The 27,878-nt window shown below is 43.6% G+C and overlaps 2 protein-coding genes across 2 annotated transcripts; both read left to right on the top strand.

The window, feature by feature from the left end:
* Positions 1-1,761: 1,761 nt before the first annotated feature.
* LOC308258431 (lysine-specific demethylase 4D-like) lies at positions 1,762-3,267 on the top strand (the record flags this gene model as incomplete). Its single annotated transcript, XM_080689012.1, has 1 exon — positions 1,762-3,267. The coding sequence occupies one exon, from the start codon at positions 1,762-1,764 to the stop codon at positions 3,265-3,267; it is 1,506 nt and encodes a 501-aa protein (XP_080545138.1).
* A 16,750-nt stretch (positions 3,268-20,017) lies between these two features.
* On the top strand, positions 20,018-21,700 carry LOC308258421 (lysine-specific demethylase 4D-like; the record flags this gene model as incomplete). Its single annotated transcript, XM_080689002.1, has 1 exon — positions 20,018-21,700. The coding sequence occupies one exon, from the start codon at positions 20,018-20,020 to the stop codon at positions 21,698-21,700; it is 1,683 nt and encodes a 560-aa protein (XP_080545128.1).
* Between the last annotated feature and the right edge of the window lie 6,178 nt (positions 21,701-27,878).

Below are 27,878 nucleotides of genomic sequence, written 5' to 3'. Positions count from 1 at the left end.
AGGACAGTAGTTTAAATGAGGAAAAGACTGATGACTCATGATTTAGCAAATACACCAATGATAGTGATTATTTAATTGACCATCATCCTGGGACAAGTGGGAGGTGCCAATTTAAGGAGTTCCAGTGGAGAGGCCAGACATGAAACGTTGTTGCTCCTCCCATGAGAGGAAAGCAGAAAGCAGTGTATGACCAAAAGGAGAGAGGGCAGCATGTGCTAAAGGGCCTCAGTTATTCTCTAATAAAGATGTTTTAAGTACCTACCCTGTATAAAGTACTAAGATCTCTTGGTAAATACAGTGATGAGCAAGACATAGACCATACTCTCAAAATTACTATATGGTAGATGAGACAGGTGCACAACTCAAGACTGAGAACACAAGTATAGGCGAGGCATGGTGGTGCACACTTGCAATCCTAGCATTCAGGAGGCTGAGGCAGGAGGATCACAGTTCACGGACAGTCTCAGCTACTTAATGAGGCCATCTGCAACTTAGCGAGACCCTGTTTCAAAATAAAGAATAAAAAACATGGCTGGGGATGTAGCTTGGAGGTAGAATGCCCCTGGGTTCCATCCCTAGTACTGAAAAAAAAATTTAAAAAAGAAGAAAACATACCTCTTATATTTGTTTAATGGGATTTGCTCTAAATTTTAGTTTAAAAATAACATGCATAAATTCATGAAAATCATCATGGTTTGGTAGATTATCACACTTTGCTAATCTGACAGGTATATAACTGGTACCTAGGTTCTGAACAGATTAGCATTACTCCCGAGATCACCTTTAGGTCCACAAGCCCAGCACCTTGCCTCTTTCTCAGTGGTAACCACTATCTGACTGTGAACCTAAATTACTTTCTCTCACTTTGATCTTTATATAAATGGAATGATGTAACAGGTAGTCTCTTGAGTCTGAATATTTTGCTCAATCATCTATATAAAGCTATTTCCATATTTTTATGTAACTTTTGTTTATCTTCATTGTTATATGTTGTTCTGTTATATGAATATGCCACAATACACTTTTTCATTCTACCATTAGTGGACATTTTGGTTGTTTACAGTAGTTGGTTACTAGAAATAATATTATAAATATTCTTGGATGTGCCTTTCAATGCACAGCCACACACACTTGCAGGCATGTACAACAGTGGGACCATAGTACATGCATATGTTCTATTTTAGAAGATACAGTCCAAATAGCTCTCCAGAGTAATTGAAGTGCTTCACATTCCCTCCAGTAGGATACGAGAAGCCCTGGTGCTCCATTCCACATCCACATCATCACTTGTACTGACAACCTTATAAATTTTAGCCTTTCTGTAATAGTAGTATCCGATTATGATGTTTAATTTGTAATTCTTTATATTTTTCTGAACATATATTTCAATCTTTCTGTATTCCTTCTTTCAGATTTTGTTTAGACACTGCCCCCTGAAGACACACTCCTACTTTGAACCATCCACCCAGGTCTGGGTAATTCAATAGACCACAAGAGGACGGACCAGGTAGCACCTGAGGAAGTATTCATAGCTGCAGGCTGAGTCACCATCAGTGTCCGGGCTAAGCTGCTGTCTTGAGTGGAGACCTGCTGGTCAATCAACAAGCCCAAGAAAGAGTCTCACCTCATTTGCTAAATAGTTGGCTGCCATATATGTATAGCTACTCAATTATTTAAAAGTATCATTTTTTTTTTGCATTCTCAACTATCTAGACCATATATTTACACACTGGCATTTTTCCTACTTACTAAGTTGGTATTATGAAGCCTAAGAGCAATCGTGCTCAGAATCCAAACTGTAGCATAATGATATTTCATCCAACCAAAGAAGAGTTTAATGATTTTGATAAATATATCACTTACATGGAATCCCAAGGTGCACACAGGGCTGGTCTTGCCAAGGTAATTCCACCAAAGGGATGGGGGGCCAGGCAGTCCTACGATGATATAAGTGACATCTTAATAGCAGCTCCCCTGCAGCAGGTGGTCTCTGGGCAGGCAGGGGTATTTACTCAGTACCACAAAAAGAAGAAAGCCATGACAGTGGGGGAGTATCGCCTACTGGCCAACAGCCCAAAACACCAGACTCCCCCACACCTGAATTTTGAGGATCTGGAGAGAAAGTATTGGAAGAACCGTCTCTACGACTCGCCCATTTATGGCGCTGATGTCAGCGGCTCTTTATTTGATGCCAACACCAAGGAGTGGAACCTGGCACACCTGGGAACTATCCAGGACCTGCTGGAGCAGGAGTGTGGAGTGGTGATCGAGGGCGTGAACACCCCCTACCTGTACTTTGGCATGTGGAAGACCACTTTTGCTTGGCACACGGAGGACATGGACCTTTACAGCATCAACTACCTGCACCTCGGGTCGCCCAAGACGTGGTACGCGGTGCCCCCGGAGCATGGGCAGCGCCTGGAGCGCCTGGCCAGGGCGCTGTTCCCGGGCAGCTCCCGGGGCTGCGAGGCCTTCCTGCGCCACAAGGTGGCGCTCATCTCGCCCACGGTGCTCAAGGAGAATGGCATCCCGTTCAGCCGCGTGACCCAGGAGGCCGGCGAGTTCATGGTCACTTTTCCCTTCGGCTACCACGCGGGCTTCAACCATGGCTTCAACTGCGCCGAGGCCATCAACTTCGCCACGCCGCGGTGGGTCGATTATGGCAAAGTGGCGTCTCGGTGCCGCTGCGGGGAGGCCGGGGTGAGCTTCTCCATGGACGCCTTCGTGCGCATCCTGCAGCCTGAGCGCTACGCGCTGTGGAAACGCGGGCGAGACCGGACGGTCGTGGACCACGCGGAGCCCCCGGCGCCCACCAAACAGGGGCTGAGCACCTGGAGGGACGCCCTCGCGTCCAAGAGACCTTCCCCGGCTCTGAAGCACCTCCCAGTCCGCCAGGCCCCGCAGACTCCTCTGCCCAAGGCCTCAGGCAGCGAGACTCCCTGCAGCGCCCAGCTGTGCTCTGAGACAGAGCTACCATCAGCTGCCAGAGACAAGGCTGCCCAGTCTAAAGCCGAAGTCCACAACTCCGAGGAGCCCGACCCAGCCCCGCCACCCAACCTGGGTCTGTCTGGCAGACGAGGTCCTGTTCGTCGCCCCCGGGAAGTAGGGCTTCAGGATCAGAGCCTCCAGGCTCCAGCCAAGAGGCGCCTGTTGGGAGGCGCAGAGCGCACCACTCGTAGAGTTTTGGTGGCCAACCCTGTACCCTTGAGCCCGGGCGTACAGCAGTCTGCTGTGGCTTCCGAATGCTGCCTGACTTCAGACCCCTAAGCCCCGGGACTACCTAGATAGCTCAGTGCTCTGCTGCATGAAAGTTTTCCAGGAACAGGCAAATGTCTATCCCGGAACTTGAAGCAAGTTTGCGGTTTACTAGGTGTGCGTGAGAGTCTCTCCCGCCACGCCCCTCAACCTCACAAAATCTGTAGTAGTTACTAAATTTGCCATACTTTTGTTCTTCCTCCCGGAACTGTTCTTCCTCCTTGGACTCGAGTACTTCTGTGTGTCCAGCAAGTTTCCATCCGCTGAATACGCTTTGTTTCTGAGAAGTAGGTTCTGTTGAGATTGCTGAAACCTGATCATTACCCCCAGTATCCCATCCGCTGAACCAACTTTGGAGGATGCTGGGCTTTGATTCTCCTTCAATTTTCTTCCCTTTCCTCCCTTTAGAACCTCACCGGATTCTTGCAAAATGAGACATTTTAACCAATTAGGTTAATAGAGTCACAGAAAAAAAGCGTGTGGCCTTTCTAAGTTATTGATCTATTGAAAATGTGTTGTCACCCAGTATTGGTTCACACATATATTAAAGGTAACATAACAAAACAATGTTAGAATCTGACTCTATTTCTCTCATTGTAGTTTCAAACAGTGAGGCAGGTGGCAAAGGTTCTTTTATTCATTTTTCTTGTTTCAAAGCATTTTAGACAAATTTATTTTTATTAACTATTTAAACTGTGTGGTGAATGTGAATGAGTTTGTGGGTGCATTTTGACTCCTGGCTATCTTCCTAGGGGTATTCGGTTGCAGCCGTGGTTCGGGGTGATGTGTAGATCTGTTTGGCTCCACAGTAGTACCTACATTGCTGGGAGAGATAAGAAAAAAAAAAAAAAAGGAAAAAGTGCCATCCCTGGACTCTCTTCAAGACCAATGACTTTGAACATGTGCATATATTTCACGTTCATTTATTCACTTCAGGAAACAAGTCCATAAATCAATTGACAAGTCCATTTCAATTAGTAATGTGTGTGGTGAAGAAACCAAAGTACAATTGAACAATAAAAAAGAATGGTAAGGTGCTGGCCTGGGTCCCTGGTTAGGGGAGGCTTCACAGAGCAGGAGACACTTTTAATGCCCAAGTGAAAAAAAAGGGGTGGGGGAGGTCCAGAGCATCACGTTCACTTGCAGGGACCAGTGTGGACCGTAGCTGTGACATGAAGCTAAGGTGAGTCACCTTTCCAGGATTAGGAAGGAAGCTCCTTTGTGTCTGGGCCACAGAGAGGAAGAGAGGCGGGGCAGAGCCTGTGGGACTGGTTCCTCATGTTAAATGTTGAATTTTTTTTTACCTTGAAATGAGAAGGGATTAGAACTTTAAAACTCAGTGGGACACGGTAATGTACACTTGTAATACCAGTAGTTGGGAGGCTGAGACAGGAGGACTGCAGGTTCATGGCCAGCCTCAGCTACCCATTGAGGTCCTCAGCAACCTAGGGAAAACCTGTTTCAAATTAAAAACAATAAAAAAAAATAGGTTTGGGGATGTTGCTGTGAAGTTGAATGCCCCTGGATTCAATCCCCAGTACCCCCACCCCTCAAAAAGTTTAAAACTGCACTTGACATGCTGTACTTTACATATTTAAACAATAAATATGGAAACTGTGGGGGCAGGAGAAGCAGCAGTTAGACCATATAGATAATTCAAACAAGAGTCATGGTTTTAACCATGGAGGTAGAAACCCCTCCACCCAGGTTCAATCCCCAGTACCACAAAAACAATAAGTAAAAATCATTATAAAACCGAAGACCTATTTAACACTGAGAATACACAGAGTGGAAAAATTAAGAATATACTTTGGAAGTGGAAAATGAAAGTTTGTAAGCAGAGAGACATATTTCTTAGAGGCAAGCTACTTCTCTCTTACAAACCACCTTTCCTTCCCCACTCTACCCCTCAAATCTGGAATTTAAACCACCTGGTCAATCTGAAAAATAATGAAAAATTGGTGCATGTCTGAAGTTCTAGATAAAGAGCAGCAAAAAATATATCTTCATTCCTATCCCTTGCATGTTGGCAACTTTGTCTATTTTAATATAACACAATATGGAGCTTTATTGTGTGGCAAAGGAAGCTGAGAGGCTGAGCTCAGGGACTCCAGCACAGACAGGATGTGAGGAGACACCTCACCCAAAGGGAGACTAAGCCCATCCTGAGATGTTGGAGCCACGAGATGCAAGTACACTGCATTGCCTTGGAAGTTGGTCTTGCATGAGCAAGGAATACACTTTTCTCTGATGAGCTGCTGAGACTTTGAGGCCTTTTGTCCTTCTGATAAATCTTACCATCCCGGCGTACAGGAGGAGGACAGCCCTCAGCTGTCAGCTCCTTCAGCTGTGGAGAGCTGCCTCACCCAAGCCTGTGCCCCTTCTCAGCCCCCACCCAATGACTGCTCAATGCTGGGGTATAAAAGTTTGGCCATCTCTGCTGCACTCAGGACATCTCAGGGCCAGTTCAGCTCCAGAAGTCCTTGCAGGGTTGACTGAACCGTCTTTGAGCCTGAACCCCAGCTCCACTTCTATTCAAATAGTATTCATCAATATAAAGGAATGAACTGCTGGTTTATGCTGCAAGATTAACCTCAGAAACATCAAGCTGGGCCAAAGAGGTCAGATCCAAGTGAAAACTCAAGATTCTATTTGTATTCTTTCCAGGTACAGGCTAAACCAAGCTGTGGTCATAGAAGCTAGAAAGTAGTTGCTTCTAGTGGGGAGAGGGAACTGCTGAGAAGTTGGAAGCATAAGAGAATATTATGGGGTACCCGAGTAGTCCTATATCTCACTTTGATACTTTTATGATTGTATACAATCATTAAAACTTATGAAACTGAGCTGGTTATCATGGTGCATGCCTGTAATCCTAGTACTATGAAGGCTGAGAAAGAAAATTCAGCCGGGCGTGGTGGCGCACGCTTGTAATCCCCGCGCTTGGGAGGCAGAGACAGGAGGATCGCGCAGGTTTGAAGCCAGCCATGTGCGCTGGCTTAGGAGACCCTGTTTCCAAATAAAAATGTAAAAATGGGTCTGGGAGTGTAGCCCAGAGGTAGGAGGGCTTCCAGGAACCCCAGTACCACCACCAAAAAAAAAAAAAAAGAAGATTCACTTAGCACATAGTAACTTAGTGAGACCCTGTTTGAAAATAGAATAGAGCAGGGAGTGTAGCTCAGAGGTAGAAACTCCTCCACCCAGGTTCAATCTTCAGTACCACAAAAACAATAAGTAAAAATTATTATGAAACCGAAGACCTAAGATTTTTAATTTTTTGAATGTATTCTATATTTAGAGACCTGTTTCTAAACAAACAACAAATATATGGTTTTTTTCTTAAATATATATTTAAGAAAAGAAAGAATAGGAGACAAGACAGGAGCAGATGAAAAATTGAAGATTGTTCTAATAATCCCTAGACACCTGAGTTCTTGGTTGTAGATTAAAAAGCTCTCAAATGACCACAAAATCAGCACCTTTCATAGCCAGAAAACACCATCACCAAAGAAACAAAAAAATCACCAGGCTCCAGAGAGAAAGCGGAATGAGAACAAAGCTCAGAGCCACAGAGGAGATACACCGGCCTCACGCCTGAGGACGCGGCAGCAGCGCCATACTGCCAGCGGCAGCGGGAATTCACCGGACGGCTACAGCAAGCCGAGGTGAGCCGCTGCGGAACAACCAGGTGGGATCTTTTGGCGCAGAGAGCATCTAAAGCTCCCAGTGGCTGAGCTCAGCACACGCTGCAGGGACTCAGAGTGGAACTCAAAACCAGAGAAGAAAAAATATGCCAGCCTCACGGCCGAGGGCATGGCAGCAGTGCCATATTGCCACCGGCGGCAGCAGCAGTGAATTCACCAGGTCCAGTACAGCTACATCTGCGTACTCAAGAACAGTGAGTCAAATTGCGGGCCAATGTGGAGAAATCCCAGTACTGTACTCCCTGGGACTTGACCCAGTGGGGGAGTGGCGGTGGCAGAGATATCGCACCATAGGAGAATGTGCAACCTGGCACCCCCCCATAGTCTAAAGCAGCCTCTATCGACACCCTGGGTCGGAGACTCTGTGATACAACCCAGTAAAGGAGTAGTGGGGTCAGAGATACCACAGACTCGAGATCCAGAGCACCTTAAGCGAAGTCATAGTGACCCAAGGGAAGAACCCAGAGAAGGCACAAACTTCCGAAATCATGGGAAAGAGGAATAACACTGGAGCAATGAATGCCCACAACCCCACAACATCAGAACCCGATAAAACAGAAAATCAGAGATTTCTAGAAGATCAAATCAGGAAAATAACTGTAGAAATAATAGAGGTGCTTCGAAAAGAATTCAGAGAGAGCCAAAAAGAGATAAAGGATGCAATTAATGAAGTAAAGGCCTCAATTCAAAGCACGAACAACCGATTAGACTACATGGAGAACAGAATCTCGCTCTTAGAAGATGATCATTCCAAAAACGAACGCATAGTTTCTAATCTAGAAAAAAATATCCGACAGCAGGAATCTGACATTGAAGAAATATGGGCCCATTTTAAGAGAGTTAACCTAAGAATAATTGGAATAGAGGAGGGAAAAGAAAGTGAAACCAAAGGGATCAACAATCTCTTCAAGGAAGTAATAGCAGAAAATTTTCCAAACATAGAGCAAGAGGTCGATACACAGGTCCAGGAAACTTATAGAACTCCCTTTAGACAGGATCGGAGAAGAGGATCCCCACGTCACATAAATGTCAAAATGACCAATGTGGAAGCCAAGCAGAGAATCTTAAAGGCAACAAAAACAAAGGGCCAAGTGACATTCAGAGGCAAACCAATTAGAATCACTCCAGACTTCCCAAACCAAGTCATGAGAGCCAGAAGGGCTTGGAGTAACATATTCCAAACTCTGAAAGAAAACAACTTCCAGCCAAAAATTTTCTACCCAGCAAAATTTCTATCAAATTAGATGGAGAAATAAGAAGCTTCCATGACAAACAGAAACTGAAGGAACTTATGTCTTCAAAACCAGCGCTAGAGAAAATACTCAACGAGATTAACTACAAAGAAGAAATAGGTAACACACACCAGAACCAGAGAAACAAGATTTTCCATTCAACAGACAACTAAGATTGGTTATCTGTGGAGATTCATTATTTATGTTAGTCTTTTACCTATCTCTAAATTGTATTCTTTGCCTTTATTGTTGTTAATTTTTAGGATGTCTAGTTGGAATATTAATATACCTTCAGATATAGCATTTGGAAATATTTTATCCCATTCTATTAGTAACTTTTAACTCTGTTTACATTGTCTTTGGATATACAATTTTTTTTATTTTTTAGGAAGTTTGTATACTCTTCTGTTGCCTGTGCCATTGAAATCATATCCAAGAAATCACTGCCAATTTCAATGTTGTGAGGTTTTATGACCCAGATTTTCTCCTAAAAGTTTACAGTCTTAAGATTTATATTTAGGTCTTTTATCTATTTTGAGTTAATATTTGTATATGGGATTAGGTAAGGGTCCAATTTTATTCTTTTCCATGTAATTATTATGTTTCAACAATATTTAGTTAAAAGATTATTATTTCCACCACCAAATGTTCGTGGAAACCTTGTCAAAAATAACTTGACAATATAGGGAAGAATTTAGCTCTAGGCTTTTATTTAACTCCAATGGTTTATATATCTGCCTCTGGAACAGTACTACACTGTTTCAATTATTGTAGCTTTATATGGTTTGAAATCAGAAAATATATATCTTCTAGCTTTGTTCTTTTTCAAGATCGTTTTGGGTATCTAGAGTCCATATTCCATATTAGGATAGATTTTTTCTGAAAAATAAATATATAAATATAGGATAGTTTCACCTAAAAAAAAAAAGAAAAAAATATTCTCTGGTAAGAAAGAAAGCAAAAAGAAATATTGAAATGTTATCTTTAAGTCATCAAAAGCTTGGTATCAGACAAATGAAACTGTTATGTGAAATTATCATTTTTAAGTTTGGATAAATTGCTATAATACTAGATGTCAACCACTAAGCCAAGCATGGGAAGGAGGGATGGGGAGAGAATGGGGTGGGGATCGGGTGGGGGCTGACTGGGCGATGTGTGCATGTATGTCTACAAAAGTTTGTATCCCACTAAGATGTATGAATACAGTGCACCAATAAAAAAATAAATAAAAAATAAATAAATAAAAAAGCTCTCAAACTACCATGCAGAATCAGAAAAGGCCAAGGATTTTAGAAACCAGGGACAAAATGTTGGGAGTGAAAGTGAGGTCCAACACAGAGATTTTGCTGAAAATCTCTTTGAGAAGTTATCTCCTTGGGTCGGTTCCATCACGTTCACATCTGGATCTTGAAAACATTCTTGTTCTTGAATTCTGGTGAAAATTGGAGCTGGGCATGGTGGCACACGCTTGTAATCCCCACACTTGGGAGGCTGAGACAGGAGGATTGCGCAGGTATGAAGCCAGCCATGGCTGGTTTAAGACACCCTGTTTCCAAATAAAATATAAAATAGGTCTAGGAGTGTAGCCCGGAGTTAGAAGGCCCCTGGGTTCCATCCCCATACCAGAAAGAAAGAAAGAAAGAAAGAAAGAAAGAAAGAAAGAAAGAAAGAAAATTGGTGGGTGGTAGTATTAGACTACGGATATGGCACCACAGAGAAATAAAAGAATTCTGAATTGGGCAAGGTGACATGCTTATAATCCCACCTCCTCAGGAGGCATGGCAAATTTAAGGCCAGTCTAGTGAGACCCTGTCTCAAAAGAAAAAAATGAAAAGGGCTGTGAGTGTGTTCAGTGGTGAAACAACTCAGTTGAATCCCTAGTACCAAAGTGAGGGGGAGAGAGAGAATTTTGAAAAGTCTAAGACAACAGGTTTGCTCACTTTATTTTGATATTAGAAGCTGAATTCCTCTAACTTAGTTTTCACTAGTATTACAATCTCTCCCAGGCAGGTAGGTGTCTTTGGAAAGTTAGGTTAAAAAAAAAAAAAAAAAAAAAACCCTAGCCGGTCATGGTGATACATTCTGGTAATCCCAGTACTTGGGAGGCTGAGACATGAGAATCGCATAGGTTTGAAGGGAGCCTCAGCTACTTAATGAGGTTGTCAGGAATTTAGTGAGACGCTGTTTCAAAACAAAGTATAAAAAATAGGTTGGGGTGTAGCCCGGAGGTAGAGGCCCCTGGGTTCTAACCTTAGGACCAAAACAGGACTTGTTAAAGATTTTCCTCCATTGAGTTCATAAACACGATCTTCAGTATTTTCTCTAAGTCTTTTTTTCTTTCTCTCTATCTCTCTATCTCTCTCTCTATCTATCTATCTATCTATCTATCTATCTATGTGTTTGTGTGTGTGTGTGTGTGTGTGTGTGTGTGTGTGTGTGTGTGTCTGGGGATGGAACCCAGGGGCATTTGACCTCCAAGCTACACCCCCTGCCCTATTTTTTATTCTTTATTTTGAACCCTGGTCTCACTGAGTTGCAGATGGCCTCACTAAGTAGCTGAGGCTGTCCACGAACCGCGATCCTTCAGTCTCAGCCTCCCGAATGCTGGGATTATAAGCGTGCACCACCACACCAGGCTTCTCTAATAGTCTTAAAGTTCTCTTTTATACAGCAATCTTTAACCCATCTCAAATTTAACTACTATATAAGCAGTGAGGTAGAGACGCACATGTATCTGAGTCTGGCCATTTTAATATATATATATATATATATATATATATATATATATATATATATCTTGTTTCCACTTAAATATCACAGCTTGATGTGAAGTCGTCCTGTACTTTTTTGTGTGTTTGTGGTACTGGGGTTCCTGGAAGCCCTTCTACCTTCAGGCTACACTCCCAGACCTATTTTACTTTTGGAAACATGGTCTCTTAAGCCAGCGCGGCTGGTTTCGAACCTGCGCGATCCTCCTGTCTCAGCCTCCCAAGCTGGGATTACAAGCGTGCGCCACCACACCCGGCTCGTCCTGTACTTTTTAAAAGGAATCATATTATTAGAGATTCTCATTTGAATACCTCACTCCACCAATTATTAGCTCTATCAAGCTAATAATCAACCTTGAGAAATTACTTAATGTCTCCATGACTTAGTTTTCTAATCTAAAGAGGGTTAAATGATTTATCTTATGGGATTGTTAGTAAAGATTGAATGAAGCTGGGCATGTGGGCCCACTCCTGTAATTCTAGTATTTGGAAGGCCAACACAGGAGAATCACAGGTTCAAGCCCCCCATTCCCCCAGCAACTTAGCAAGACTCTTAGCAACCTAGTGAGACCCTGTTTCAAAATGAAAAAATAAAAAAGGGTTGGGGTGCCAGGCATGGTGGCTCGTGCCTGTAGTCACAGTACTTGGGAGGCTGAGATCAGATGATCACAGGTTCAAGGCTGGCTAGCCTCAGGAACTTAGTGAGACCCTGTTTCAAAATTAAAAATAAAAGACTGGTTTGTAACTCAGAGATAAAATGTTCCTGAATTCAAGTCAATTCTTAGTAACACACGCATGTGGGTACACACACACACAAACACACACAATCATACACACACAATTAAATGAAGTATCATATGCATAATGCATTAAACAGCATCTGATATTTGATAATCAACATATGTCTAAGCTATTTTCACTGTTACAACTTAATGTTTAGCAGGATACATGAAAAAGACAGGCAAAGGACAAAGGAGAAAATGTGGGCAGATAGCATTACTCAGATCCTCAAAGAGCTAAGGTTCAAAATGCCTGGAATGTAAGCAAAAAGATAGCAGAAATGGACAAATTCTCGAATAGGACCTTTAGAAGGAGAACATCCAAATGACAAACACATAAACATTGCTCACACCCATTGGTATCGAGGAAATGAAAATCCTAATGAGGTTTCACTATGCCCTCACCGGAATGGGTAAAACTAAGAGAGCTGATCTCTACCAAATGTCTGCAAAAATGAAGAGAAGTGAGTAGTAAATCTGTAAATTGATACAAACTATTGAGAAGTAGTTTTCATAATGAGTTTGAATCCACATATTCCATGATCCAGAGATTCATTCTTAGATCTAGTGCTCCATACGTATATGTATGTATGCATTTGTACATATATACAGATACACACATACGTACATATATATGTGTGTGTGTATATATATATGTATATATATATATATGTTTAAGGAGTATGTATGTTCAAGAATATATAAAACAATGTTGTTTATTAGAGGACCAAACTGAAAAACAAACCAAAGGTCCACCATCAACAGGAGAAAGTTAGAGCAAGAAACGAGTAGAAAAGTTAAAGGAAACAGGTAAAGCAAGAAACAGGACCAAAGTATAGCCATATGGAACAATATGATATGAAAAAAGACATACAAACTGTGTTAAAATATGCAAGTATGGCTGGATGTGGTGGGGCACACTTGTAATATCAATATCAGGAGGCTGAGTTAGGAGGATTGAAGGTTCAAGGCCAGCCTCAGCTACTTAGTGAGGCTCTCCTCAACTTAATGAGACCCTGTTACAAAATAAAGAATAAAAAATAGGGCTGGGGTGTAGCTTGGAGACAAAATGCCCCGAGTTCAATCATCAGCACCACTTATACACAAAAAATTATGTTAGTATGACTCTGTGTATATAAAGTTGAGCAGTATAAAATGGACAGTTTTCCTTTGTGGTGTTAGGGATTGAACCCAGGGGTGTTCTAACCTCCAAGTTATACCCTTAGGCTCTAAAATTTTAATTTGATACTGTTTAAGAAGATTAGGGTGGGGTTTGCATAGGAGGCAGGTGGGCTGTGGTCTGAGAAGGAGGAGACCTCAGGCTCCCTGGCTATGCTGCGCTTGACCTGTGCAGGGGCCACCATTTTATTCAGTACACTCACCCGTTAACCAGCAGTAGGTGCTTGTGAATTTCCAGTACATACACCATATGACATGTTTTTAAAATGTTAAGTGAATGCTTTCACTGCTAAAAATATTGAGGGAAATAACCCCATATAGATTCATTGGTTTATATTGCATGCTATTGTTTTGCAGAATTTTTTAAATCCTGCACATTTTTCTAAATTTCTTTTCTAATATTGTTTGGGCAATAGGCAATATGTTTAAACATTAGTTTTAAATTTACATGAATTTTGAGCATTGTAAGGAGAATTGTTACCTAATACCCCTTTGCATACACATACACAGAGAGCTTACCCCACCTCTAGCATCTTACTTCATATGGTACAGTCACTACAATTTAAGAGCCAATATCAGCTGGACTCGTAATCCCAGTAGGTGGGAGGCTGAGACAGGAGGATTGCAGGGCCAAGGACAGTCTCAGCTACTTAGGGAGGCCCTCTGAAATTTACTGAGGCCCTGTTTCCAAACAAAATATTGGGCAGAGGTATAAATCAGATGGAGAATGCCCCTGGGTTTAATCCCTAGTACACCCTCCCCTCAGGAGAGCCAATATCAGCAGGGTGTGGTGGCCCGTGTTTGTAATCCCAGTACTTGGGAGGCTGAGACAGGAGGATCCCGCAGGTTCCAAGAAGCCTCAGGTCTTAGTGAAGCTCTCAGGAACTTAGTGAGACCCTGTTTCCAAATAAAATATAAAATAGGTCTGGGAGTTTAGCCCAGCATTGGAAGGCCCCTGGGATTCACCCCCAGTACCACAAAGTAAAGAGCCTGTATCAGTGAGTTCTTGATAATTAAAGGCCACAGTTTAGCAGCGTTTCCCTAGTTTGAAGCTGGGTGTGTAGCTCAGTAGCAGTGCAATTGGCTAACATGTTTTTCTTGTTTTTACCTACTGTCCTTTCTCTGTTCTAGGATCCCATTGAAAGCACCAAGTTACCTTTACTTTTCTGGTCTTTGAAGCTCCCTCTTTCCCCTGATAGCTTCTCTGGTTCTCTCTGATTTTGAGGAACATTTATACAGAAATTTGACAAATTTGGAGGGAAATGGTTGGTTATATTATAGGATCCCGGCTACTGAATTCTATATAATGCTTTCTTCATGACCAGACAAGGTCGCTGGATTTTTGGAGGAAGTTCAGGAAGATAAAATAACTTTTTTTCACATCATCACGTGGGAACACACTGTGAACATGACTGTGTGACTGTGTGGTACTAATATTGAACCCAAAGGAATTCCACCATTAAGTTATTCATTCATTTATTTATTTATTTATTTATTTATTTACTTATTTATTTATTTATTATTTTAGGTGGTCCTGGGGTTCCTGGAAACCCTTCTACCTCCGGGCTACACTCCCAGATCTATTTTATATATTATTTTTAAAATTGGAAAGAGGGTCTCTTATGCCAACGTGGCTGGCTTTGAACTTTCATAATCCTCCTGTCTCTGCTTCCCAAGCACGGGGATTACAAGCGTGTGCCACCATGCCCGGCTTTATTTATTTATTTATTTATTTATTTATTTATTTATGTTTGTGTGTGGTACTAGGAATTGAATGCAGCGGTATTCTATGTCTGAGCTATACTCCCAGCCCTATTTTATTTTTTATTATGAAACAGGGTCTCACAAAGTGGTAGAGGACATCCCCAACTTGCTAAGGATGACCACTAACCCAAGATCTTCCTGTCTCACCTCCCACATGAGGAGATCACAGATGTGCAACGTGATGCTTGGCTCCCCCAGCACTTTTATTTTTTATTTTGAGACAGGTCTTGCTAAGTTGTCCAGTCTGGCAGGAACTTGCAAGCCTCCTGCCTCAGTCTCCTGCGTGGCTGGGACTGTAGCCTGTGCACCAAGCCTGGCTGTCCTGAGTGGCTTTGTTTCTATCTGCCCGTTATTCCCCTTCCCTCTGGATTTTCAGCTTCTTAAACTTAATTGATGGGTTAGGGTGTGGCGGGCACCTTGAACACTCCTGTGGTGAGGTTAGGTGGGGTATAAAGCCAGGAGCCTTGGCCTGTGGCTTCCTGAAGGGAGTAGCAGCCCAGGGGAAAACTCGCTGGGTGCTGGAAGATCTTCACCTGGATTGAGATGCTGTTGTTGGGAGGTACGGCCCTTGGTTTCTCTGTTGGACCACTTTGGGATATTTATATTTTTAAGAATATTACTACCAACTAGATTTTTATAGATTCAATTAAAATTATATGTGTGTGTGTGTGCACGCGTGCGTGTTTGTGTGTGTGTATGTGTGTGTGAGTGTGTATGTGTGTTTGTGGTAGTGAGAAAGAAACTCTGGGGCATTGTACATCCAAGCTATACTGTTAGCCTATTTTTATTCTTTATTTTGAAACAGGGTCTCATGAGTTACAAAAGGCCTCAGTAAGCAGCTGAGGCTGTCTGAGAAATGCAATCCTCCTGTCTCAGCCTCCCAAATGCTGGGATTACAAACCTATGCAGCCAGGCCTGGCTTCACTTATAATTAAAATGACCTCTAGTAAATGTCAAGCTATGTTCTCTATTTTATTATTGTTATTTATTTAAGAGTCTTTTGTAAGATCACCTTTTCCTTGCACCCCTTATTATAGTATTGGACTGTGGGTTTTCTGTTAAGCATATTTCATTTCAGATCTTTGCTTTTCCGTTCTTAATTTTTCATTGAGTTTATTAGTTTATTTTCTTGAGATGTACTTAAATATTTTCAAGCTTGCTTATCTCTACCTTAGTTCAATTAACTGTTTATCTTTTTCTCTCCTGTGTTTAAACTTCAATTCAGATATTAACATGAACATTTCAGCTTCGTTTGGCTTCATGTGAGCTTAGTGTTTTTTAGCCATCCACATATTTCTTATTAAGTTGTATCTTCTTTAGGTATAGAGTTTAAAGTATTTAATGAGGTCTGTGCGGGGCGTGGTGGCTCAATCTTTTAATTCCATGCTTGGGAGGCTGAGACAGGAGGATTGCTCAGGTTTGAAGCCAGCCTCAGCTACTTAGTAAGGCTCTCAGCAACTTAGTGAAATTCTGTTTCCAAATAAAATATAAAATAGTTCTGAGAGTGTAGCCCAGGGATAGAAAGTTTGTCGGTCCCATCAAGTACTGAAAAAAAAAAAAAAAAAAAAGAGGCCTGGTACTCAGTTCAGAAGCGACTCAAGCAGCAGCTCAGGGGTTGAATGCCCCTGGGTTCAATCATCAGCACCACTTACATACGCTAAAAAATATGTTAGTATGATTCTGTGTATATAAAGCTGAACAGTATAAAATGGACAGTTTTCCTTTGTGGTGTTAGGGATTGAACCCAGGGGCGTTCTAACCTCCAGGCTATACCCTTAGGCTCTAAAATTTTAATTGGATACTGTTTAAGAGGATTAGGGTGGGGTTTGCACTGGAGGCAGGTGGGCTGAGGTCTAGGAGGAGGACAGCCTCAGGCTCCCCGGCTATTCTACGCTTGACTTGGGGGGGCCTCAATCACTACAGTCACCTGTTAACCAGCAGTATGTGCTTTGTGCATTTCAGTACATACATCTTATGACATATTTTTAAAACGTTAACTGAATGCCGGGCGTGGTGGCACACGCTTGTAATCCCCGCGCTTGGAAGGTGGAGACAGGAGGATCCCGTTGGTTCAAAGCCAGCCTCTCTGGCTTAAGAGACCCTGTTTCCACATAAAACAACAACAAAAACAATAGGTCTGGGAGTGTATCCTGGAGGTAGAAGGATTTTCAGGAACCCCAGTACCACCAAAAAAAAGAAAAAAGAAAAAAGAAAGAAAAGTTAACTGAATACTTTCAGTGCTAAAAAAAAAAAAAAAAAAACAAGAGAAATAGCTGTTTATAGATTCATTTGAATATTGTGTGCTATTGTTTTGTAGAATTTTTTAAATCCTACCCATTTTTCTAAATTTCTCTTCTAATATTGTTTGGGCAATAGGCAATATGTTTAAACATTAGTTTTAAATTTACATGAATTTTGAGCATTGTAAGGAGAATTGTTACCTAATACCCCTTTGCATACACATACACAGAAAGCTTACCCCACCTCTAGCATCTTACATCATATGGTACAGTCACTACAATTTAAGAGCCAATATCAGCTGGACTCGTAATCCCAGTAGGTGGGAGGCTGAGACAGGAAGATTGCAGGGCCGAAGACAGTCTCGGCTACTTAGTGAGGCCAGGTTTCAAAAAAAAAAAAAAAAAATAGTACTGAGTTGTTGCTCAGAGGGAATATGCCCCTGTGTTCAATCCCCAGTACCCCCTCCCCTCATGGAAGTCAAAATCAGCAGGGTGTGGTGGGGCATGTTTGTAATCAGTACTTGGGAGGCTGAGACAGGAGGATTCTGCAGGTTACAAACAGCCTCAGCTACTTAGTGAAGCTCTCAGCAACTTAGTGAGACCCTGTTTTCAAATAAAATATAAAATAGGTAGAGGGTGTAGCCCAGTGTTGGAAGGCCCCTGGGTTCTATCCCTAGTACCCCAAAGAAAAAAGCTTACATGTTTTTCTTGTTTTTTGCTACTGTCCTTTCTCTGTTCCAGGTTCCCATTTAAAGAACCACGTTATGTTTAGTTTCTTGTCTCTGAAGCTCTCTCTTTCCTCTGATAGTCTTTTTGGTTCTCTTTGATTTTGAGACACATTGATACAGAAACGACATATTTGGAGGGAAATGGTTGGTTATATTATAGGATCCTGTCTACTGAACTCTGTATAATGCTTTTATCATGACCGGACAAGCTCGCTGGATTTTTGGAGGAAGTTCAGGGAGATGAATTTCCTTTTTCCACATCATAACATGGGAACACACTGTAAACATGACTGTGAGTGTGAGGTGCTCATATCGGACCCAAAGGCACTCCACCTTTAAGTTATTTCCCCTATGCTTTTAAAAATGTTTTTGTTTGTAAGCAAGGTCTTCCTAGGTTGCTAGAGTTCACTTCTTGCTTATGGTGTCCTTGAACCTGAGGCCCCTGTGTCAGCCTCCCGAGTGCTGGCATTACGGTGTGGGCCACCACTCTCAGCTCTATAAACATGATTCTTGACTCTTGATCTTGAACCTCGCTGAAATACTGTTGTTGGGTTTCTCCACCGTAGAATTCCTACTCCAATCCCCAAATCAACCCCACTCTGCCTTACCATCCTCTGGAAGAAACATTGTTCAAAGCCCACAGCGAGGAGCGGGGATAGTGCTCCTCTCTCAGGATGGAGCATCTGCGTAACTTTTTTTTTTTCTCTGTGGCATTCTACCTCCAAGCTACACGTCTAGTCTTACTTTACTTTCTGTTTGGAAACAGGATCTCGCTAAGTTGCTGAGAGCTTTGCTAAGTTTCAAAAACTGGCCTTCAACCTGTGATCCTCCTGTCTCAGCCTCATAAGCACTGTGATTAGAGGTGTGCACCACCACACCTGGCCTGTGGAAAGTATTTGAATTTTGCAGGATGAAAAACTTATCTTTCCCCAGTTTTTAATTAATTAATATTTTTGGTGGTACTGGGGTTCCTGGAAGCCCTTCTGCCTCTGGGCTACACTCCCAGACCTATTTATTTATTTATTTTTGGTAACAGGGTCTCTTAAGCCAGCACAGCTGGCTTTCAAAACTGTGGGATCCCACGGTCTCCACCTCCCAAGCTCAGGGATTACAAGCCTGCGCCACCACGCTCGGTTCCTACTGTAATTTTGCTCAGTGAACTTAAGGTTTGGTTGCCTGGAGCCATTTTTATCTTCGGTTTATGTGTCTGTTTGACATACCCCCAACAATGCTTTAGCCTGTTAATATATAGCACATTCTTATTTTCAACCAATGCAAAATGCTTCCATCTCACACATTTCCTTGTCAGGCCAAGAAAGGTGGTTTTTTTTTTTTTTTTGCAGTATTAACTAATGAATGAAATGAACTCAGGGAAGGTGCACCCCTAGTCCTATTTTTTATTCATTATTTTGAAACAAGTTCTCACTAAGTTGCAGAAGGTCTCAAAGTAGTGGAGGTTGTCAGAGAACCATGCTTTTCCTGTCTCAGCCTCCCAGGTACTGAGACTAGAAACATATGCACCACCACAGCCAGCTTAGGAACTTCTTTTTCTTCTCCATCATGTTACCAGTTTCTTATTTTATTTTTTAAAGGTATTGGATTTCAACTTTTATTACTATTCTCTCTCTCTTTCTGTGTGTGTGTGTGTGTGTGTGTGTGTGTGTGTGTGTGTGTGTGTTTGGTACTAGAGATTGCCTCTCAGCTCTACTTCCAGACCTATTTTTACGTTTTAATATAAAATGGGATGTCACGAAGTTGTCAGAGGTCTTGCTAGATTATTGAGGCTGGCCAAGAACTTGGGATCCTATGGTCTTAGCCTCCCAAGAACTAGGATTAAATCTGTTTGATGCCACACCCGATTCATGTTTGACTTCAATTCAGATGTTAACATTGACATTTCAGTTCTGTTTAGCTTGATGTTAGCTTAGTATTTTTTGACCATCCACTTATTTTTTATTATGTTGCATCTTCTTTAGGTTTGGAGTTTAAACTTAGATTTAAAGAGGCCTGGTACTCAGGTCAGGAGCTACTCAAGGAGCAGGCTTGAGAATCCGGAGAGTCTTCAAAGCCCTCACAGCCTCCACGGAGGAGACTCACCGTGCTGCAGGTGGAACCAGGACCTGGGTCCTGGTGCCTGTTGCACTGGGAGGTCCTCTGCTTTCTTTGGGCAGAAGATGCTGACCAGAGTGCCATCACTGTGGTAAATCAGCAAAGCCGGGAATCATCTCATCACTGTAAAAACGCAAGCCTGCCTCAGCCTAGAACTCAAGAACTTTAAGAAAGAAGGAGGAGGAGAGAAATACTCCTGAGCTTTGTCAGGAATCCAGACCCCACCTAAGACCCTTGAGTCCCTGCTAAGCACATTGCAGATATGAAGTCTGAGCACTCGGGTCCCCAGAACCCAAGTTCCACAGTCATGACCTTCCACCCCACCATGGAAGAATTTGCTGATTTCAACAACTATATCACTTACATGGAATCCCAAGGTGCACACAGGGCTGGCCTTGCCAAGGTAATTCCACCCAAGGGATGGGGGGCCAGGCAGTCCTACGATGACATCAGTGACATCTTAATAGCAGCTCCCCTGCAGCAGGTGGTCTCTGGGCAGGCAGGGGTGTTTACTCAGTACCACAAAAAGAAGAAAGCCATGACAGTGGGGGAATATCGCCTCCTGGCCAACAGCCCCAAACACCAGACTCCCCCACACCTGAATTTTGAGGATCTGGAGAGAAAGTACTGGAAGAGCCGTCTCTACGACTCGCCCATTTATGGCGCTGACGTCAGCGGCTCCTTATTTGAGGCCAACACCAAGGAGTGGAACCTGGCACACCTGGGAACCATTCTGGACCTGCTGGAGCAGGAGTGTGGAGTGGTGATCGAGGGCGTGAACACCCCCTACCTGTACTTTGGCATGTGGAAGACCACATTTGCCTGGCACACGGAGGACATGGACCTTTACAGCATCAACTACCTGCACCTCGGGTCGCCCAAGACGTGGTACGCGGTGCCCCCGGAGCATGGGCAGCGCCTGGAGCGCCTGGCCAGGGCGCTGTTCCCGGGCAGCTCCCGGGGCTGCGAGGCCTTCCTGCGCCACAAGGTGGCGCTCATCTCGCCCACGGTGCTCAAGGAGAATGGCATCCCGTTCAGCCGCGTGACCCAGGAGGCCGGCGAGTTCGTGGTCACTTTTCCCTTCGGCTACCACGCGGGCTTCAACCATGGCTTCAACTGCGCCGAGGCCATCAACTTCGCCACGCCGCGGTGGGTCGATTATGGCAAAGTGGCGTCTCGGTGCCGCTGCGGGGAGGCCGGGGTGAGCTTCTCCATGGACGCCTTCGTGCGCATCCTGCAGCCTGAGCGCTACGCGCTGTGGAAACGCGGGCGAGACCGGACGGTCGTGGACCACGCGGAGCCCCCGGCGCCCACCAAACAGGGGCTGAGCACCTGCAGCGAGGACCGGACTCTGTGGAGAGCTGCTCTTGGCTTGAGACTCCTTCCGTCCATGGTGGCCAGCAGTTCCCCAGGATCCCGGCAGGCTGGTGGCCTGTCCTGCGCACCTGTGTGTCCACGGCGCCGGCGCCCCACTCGCTGCCACAAAGCAAATTCCAAGCCCAGGACCGAAAAACACAGCTCTCCGCTGCCCATTCTGGCCCTATCGAAAAAGAGGCATCCCTTTGCCACAGGTCTCCACCCTGCAAGTGGCAGGCGCCGTCGTGGTCGTCGTCTTCGGGAACCCGGCTGTAATGATAAAACCGTCCCGCCTCCAGCTAAGAGACGCCTTTTGTCCCGCACTGCGCCCACAGCTCCCAGCCTGGAGCCTCAGGGCCTGCCTGAGGATGGGGCTTGGGTGGACAGGCCTGCACCTGAGAGCCCTAGGCCCTGCTTTGCCTTCAAGCCTTCGGGATGCTGCTGTGTCCCTGACCTTCAACCCTTGGGGCCTCCCCTGGATCCCGAGGAGCCGATGCACCCTGGCCCATGCTTGCTGTCCCTGGACGCCATTACGCTGAATCTGCCTGACGTAGTTCCACTGACTGCCCTTGATGCCCTTGAGCCTTAGTTTAGAGAAGGGTTTCTGGGGACAAGGCTAGGATGTAGGGAGGGGCCACTCTTAGTTCTCTAGGATCCCAGACAGAGTAGAGGTTGCCAAAATCTCCTGGGCCTCTGTATGGATGGATCTGGCCCTCTGAGCCTGAAGTATGATCTCTATTAGGGGATGCTCCGCATCCCGGAGCCCATGGCTGCTGAGCTCCTTGACAGGTGTGGCTGTGTCTCTGAGTCCAGTCCCTGGAGCCTCAGTCTGTGCCAGTCAAACAGCAAACCAAGGCCTGAGTGTTCCCGTGGTGAAGATTTGTTGTCCCCAAGTAGGGTCACATTTTGGAGTACACATGGGGTTTCCCATAGCTCTGCCAGCCAGGCCTCCAGTGACCACTGAAGTGCACCTCCCCACCCGCTAGGCTCCCACAGGAGGCTGGAGAACATCTCAGACTCTCAGCCCACCTGAGCATGGACGACACTGGCCCACCATGGTCTAGATGCCATGGACACCATCGCTTGTCTCCTCTGTCAACTCAGGCTACCTCCCCTGTGGTGTGTGCCTCTAACCCAAGTCATCTGGCCAAGGTTGGATGGTGCTGAGAATATGAAGGAGCTTGCTTCATCCAGGCCACCTCCCGTGGGCCTCCGAGACACTGACTCTGGCCTCCCCGGGGCCTTCGCAGCCTCAGAGGCCAGGAGCACCTCACCACCCTACTATGAGATGCAGTCTGCTTCCCCAGCCACCACTATCCACTGCCCTTGCAAAAACTAGAACTTTTGGCCAATTAAACCTGTATGCACCTCTGACCTCAGGGGTTTTGTAATTTTGTGACATTTCATAAATTTGTTATTCCTTGTTGAATCTGCAAAGATGAGTAGATCCTGTATATATGTATATTTGTAAATATATCCTTATGTTTATATTTTTGTGTGTGAGTTTGTTATTGTACTGTGCTCATACCCAGAACCTCACCCAGGCTACATAAATATGGAGCTATAGCCTAAGCACTTTTCTTTTTTATTTTGAGTTAGGATCTTATGAAGTTGCTCTAGATGGCCTCACATTTGTGATTTTCCTGCTTCAGACTCTGGAGTTTTGGTATTACAGGCATGAGCTACCATACATAGCTCTTAAAATATAGTTTTAAAATCAGATTATATCAAAGGGATATATACAAAGTGCTTTAGAAAGACTGAAGACAAAATAAACCAGGGTGGTGTACATGCTTTTAATCTGAGCATTTGGGAGGCTAAGACATGAGGATCACAGTCTAAAGTCCTCCTCAGCTACTTAGTGAGGCCCTTTGCAACTCAGTAAGACCTTATTTCAAAATAAAGAATAAAAAAATAGGGCTGTGGGTGTAGCTTAGAATTAGAATGCCCATGGGTTCCATCAACAGTACAAAAAAAAATAAAAATAAAAAAGCTAAGCATGATGGTTCAAGCCCATAATTCAAATACTTGAGAGGCTGAGACAGCAGGATCCCAAGTTCTTTACCAGCCTCAGCCACCTAGGGAGACCCTGTTTCCATACAAAAAATAACAAACCTGGGCTTGGGGGTATAGCCCTGAAGTAGAATGTTCCTGGGCTCCATCCCCAGTGCTATGCAAAAGGTAAATAAATAAGTGAATAATAAAATAGAACTAAGAATATAGCTTGGAGATAGACTGGATCTGGGTTAAATTTCCAGTACCCAAAATAAAACAATACAAAAAAAGGTAACAAATCTTTATATGAGAAACCTTTAGCCGGGCTTGTTGGCACACGCTTGTAACCCCAGCATTTGGGAGGCTGAGACCAAAGGATCGTGGTTCAAGGACAGCCTCAGCTACTTAGCGAAGCCCTTTGCAACTCTGTGTGACCCTGTTTCAAAATACAGAATAAAAAAGAGGGTGGGGGTGTAGCTCAGAGGTAGAATGCCCCTGGGTTCCATCCCCAGTACAGCAAAAAGAAAGGTATATAGGAAGGCTCTTTATAAGGCTAAAGGCTAAATTTCATAAGGCAAATACAGCAATCATGAATATCCATACTATTAGGATAAAATATAAATCATACTAGATAAATGAGTTGAGTGAAACATTAAAATGGCATTTATCAATTCACTCAGTCCAAGACAGAACAAAGGACAGACAAACAGAAAGGCATAGAAACTTCACCCAACAACGAGGTGGAATTCCGGTACCCGGTGACAGGGCTTATTCCTTTTCAAGCACCAACACATCAATCACAGAATCCGACAATATATGAAGGTAGAAATAGCACGGAAATCCATTCTTACACCAAAATAAGAAGAGAAATGAAACAAACATTCTGAATCACCATGTGATAAGAGTAGTAGTATATTTAAAGATGAGAGAATCTAAACGTCCATTTCTGGAAAGTTAAAGATTCTTTACTGAATGAACAGCAGATTAGAGAAGAACCAAAGCCCAAAGAGCCGAATTCTCAGAACAGATCCGGGGATGGGGGACTAAGGGACTGAGCCCCAGGGTATTCTACTTCTTGCTACACCCCAGCGCTGTTTTATTTTTTTATTTTGATACAGGGTCTCACAAGTGGCTGAGGCTGGCCTTAAACTTGTAATCCTCTTGTCATCTTCCCAAGTGCTGAGATTAGAGGTGTGTGCCACCATCCCCCAGCTAGAATAAATAAATTTAAATGGTACAAACTCTAGGCCAGACAGCCTGATTCTGAAGCCCAGTTTCATCTCTTAACAGCTCGTGTGGCCTTGAAAATGACTTTGATGAGGCAGTTTCCTCAACTTGAAATGTGGATAGCACCCGCTTATGGGCCTGATCCAACACTTCTATGCATTTAATATACATAAAGTGCTGAGATCAATGCCTGGGACACAATGTGAATTGTTGGAGTGTGCTTAGATTTAAAAATTAGAAAGATATGTAAAGGCATCTATGCAATTCAATTAAAACAGAGCTGAGGAAATGTGTTGTCTTGAATATTTTATCAATCAAATAAAATGGGTGGGCTGGTGAATTTTATGCTCAGTGAGACTAGTCACTTACAAAAAGTATAAAATTGGATGCTCTCCCTAATATGTTGAGGCTAGGGAGAAAAACGTTCACAGGAGGAATTCTAAATGAAGAGAAATCACAGATGAGCAAAAATGGCGACCTAGCTGAGGCAGATGGGTGGGGGAGAGGGAGGTTCCACAATGCACAGGATGTACGTCCACAAACAGCATCGAAGTCAGTCACCGAGCCACACGTGAGAAGGAAGGGGGTGAGGGACTGGGGTAGGAACACGGTGAGGGCTAAATGAGTGGGGTGTGCACGTATGCCTCTGCCATCCTGTACCCCACTAAGAAGTATGACTACAATGCACCAATAAAAAATAGTAAACAAATAAAAAGTATGAAATTAAGTAGTTTAAGGTTCTGACTCAAATAGTTAGGAAAACATACAGTAGGAAAGTAGTATGAAGGAATTAATACACATATACACAGAAATTTATGATTTAGAAATACCTAAATAAAAATAATAACCAAAATCATATAATAAACCAACAAAAATTAAAGTGGTATGAACACTTTTCTAGAGAAAATGAACTTATAAAAACTTGATTTAAGGAGACAATAAGTCTAAGACATAAATCTCTATGTAAGAAATACAGAAACTTGGCTGTAGTGGCCAAAGCCTATAATTCCAGCTACTTGGGAGGCTGAAGCAGGAGAATCTGTACTTACTGCAGCTGGGGCAACATAGTAAGATCCCATTTCAGAAAGAAAGAAACAAACATAGAAAGAAGTGCGCGCACACACACACACACACACACACACACACACCTGCGAACAGTGGTACACACCTGTAATTCCAGTACCTGGGAGGTTGAGACAAGAGGATCACAGGTTTGAGACTCACCTCAGCAACATAGCAAGACACTCAGTGAAACTCTATTTCAGAACAAAAATTAAAAAGGGCTGGGAGTGTACCTTGAGATACAATGACCCTGGATCCCTGGATTCAATCTCTAGTACTACAAAAATAAAGAAAAAGGGAAGAGGGAGAAGGGAGGGAAGGAGAGAGAGGGAGAGAAGGAAAGAGGGAGAGAGAGAGAGAGAGAGGCTTCAATCAGAATAATTTTTGTGGTACTGGTTGAACCCAGGGATGCTATACCACTGAGCTACATTTCCAGGCATCCCACACCCCAAGTATTTTATTTTAAAACAGGGTCTCAGTAAGTTGCCCAGACTGACCTCAAACTTGCCGTTCTCTGGCCTCAGCCTCCCAAGTATCTGTGATTATGGATTATGGGCCTGGGCCACCACGCCTGGCAAAATGTTTTACAGTAAACTTTTTTTTTTTTTGGGTGGTACTGGGGTTCCTGGAAGCTCTTCTACCTCCGGGCTACACTCCCAGACACCTATATTTTACATTTTTATTTAGAAACAGGGTCTCTTAAACCAATGAGGCTGGCTTTGAACCTGCGCAATCGTCCTGTCTCCGCCTCCCAAGCACAGGGATTACAAGCATGCGCCACCAAACCCGGCTTCCAATAAACTTTTTTGTTTGTTTGTTTGTTTGTTTGTTTGTTTTTGGCGGGTCTGGGAATGGAAGCCAGGGGCAGTTTTCCTCTGAGCTACAGCACCTGCCCTATTTTTTTTTTTTATTCTTTATTTTGAAACCGGGTCTCACTGAGTTGCAGAGGGCCTCACTAAGTAGCTGAGGCTGTCCGCGAACCGCAATCCTCCAGTCTCAGCCTCCCGAATGCTGGGATTACAAGCGTGCACCACCACGCCCGGTTTACAGTAAACATTCTTAAAAGTAAAAGGAGTACACTCTAAAAGCATAGCATACAAATACATACCCTAGTAACAGAGGCATTTACCACCACCACGAAGTATTCTGTAGTATACATAATTGTATGTGTTACACTTTTACCCACCTGGAAGGGCAGGAGGATTGTTTCCACCAGCATCACCAAAAATACATGAGTGAGTCACTGTTCTAGGTAGGAAGTTTCAATTCCATTTTACTCTCAAGAAATACTGTTCCATCTGTCTTTGACTAAAATATTTTTATGAAGAACATGAAAAATATCTTATGGAACAAAAGTGTAAAGTTTTCAACAGTTGCTTCTCTTGTACTTGTAAAAATGTTTACTGTAAGCTGGGCGTGGTAACACACCCTTGTAATCCCAGCATTTGAGAGGCTGAGAAGAGAAGATTGTGGTTCACAGACAGCCTCAGCTACTTAGTGAGGCCCTTTGCAACTCAGTGAGACCCTGTTTCAAAATAGAGAATAAAAAGTAGGCCTGGGGTGTATCTCAGGGGTAGAATGCCTCTACACACACACACACACACACACACACACACACACACACACACACACACAAGAGTTTACTGTAAAACAATATGGTTCCAGGAGTGGCGTCTCAGGCCCATAATCCCAGCAATTTGGGAGGCTGAGCGCAGAGAATGGCAAGTTCGAGGTCAGCCTGGGCAACTTAGTGAGACCCTGCTTTAAAGTAAAATATTTTAAGGTGGGGAAGGGCTGGAGGTGTAGCTCAGTGGCATAGCGCACTTTGGTTCAACCATCAGTACTGCAAAAAAACAAAGACACCCTGGCATAGCATGCTGGCTAAAGTGGAAATTTTTAGGAAAGTGAGAAAATTTTCAGCTCCCTACTAATCTCAAGGGACCACTGTCCCATCTGCCACCTGTCTTTGAATGAAATATTGTTAATCATGAACTTAAAAAATATCTTTATAGCCGGGCGTGGTGGTGCACGCTTGTAATCCCCGCACTTGGGAGGCAGAGACAGGAGGATCGCGCAGGTTCGAAGCCAGCCACGCGCGCTGGCTTAGGAGACCCTGTTTCCAAATTTAAAAAAAGTATAAAAATAGGTCTGGGAGTGTAGCCCGGAGGTAGAAGGGCTTCCAGGAACCCCAGTACCACCAAAAATAAAAATAAAAATAAATATATCTTTATGCTGAACATGTCTGAGATGGGTCGGGGCACTACTGTTTGTTAGAATTTTTAGTGGAAAGTTCCATCAGAAGTAGAGACATGTAGGGACATGACCACCTTTCAGCGAGGGAACAGAAGGAAGGAGGGTGATAGAAAACAAAATTGATGCAAGACACACACACACACACACACACACACACACACACACACCACATTTAAACACAAAGACTTGGCAATGCCTCCCTCTTAACCAGCCGCCCCATCTTGTAAACG

This window comes from Muscardinus avellanarius (assembly GCF_963383645.1).
Source record: "Muscardinus avellanarius genome assembly, chromosome: 1".
NCBI lineage: Eukaryota > Metazoa > Chordata > Mammalia > Rodentia > Gliridae > Muscardinus > Muscardinus avellanarius.
The sequence above is the reverse complement of the archived record's forward strand: the minus strand, read 5'-3'. Positions and strand labels throughout refer to the sequence as shown.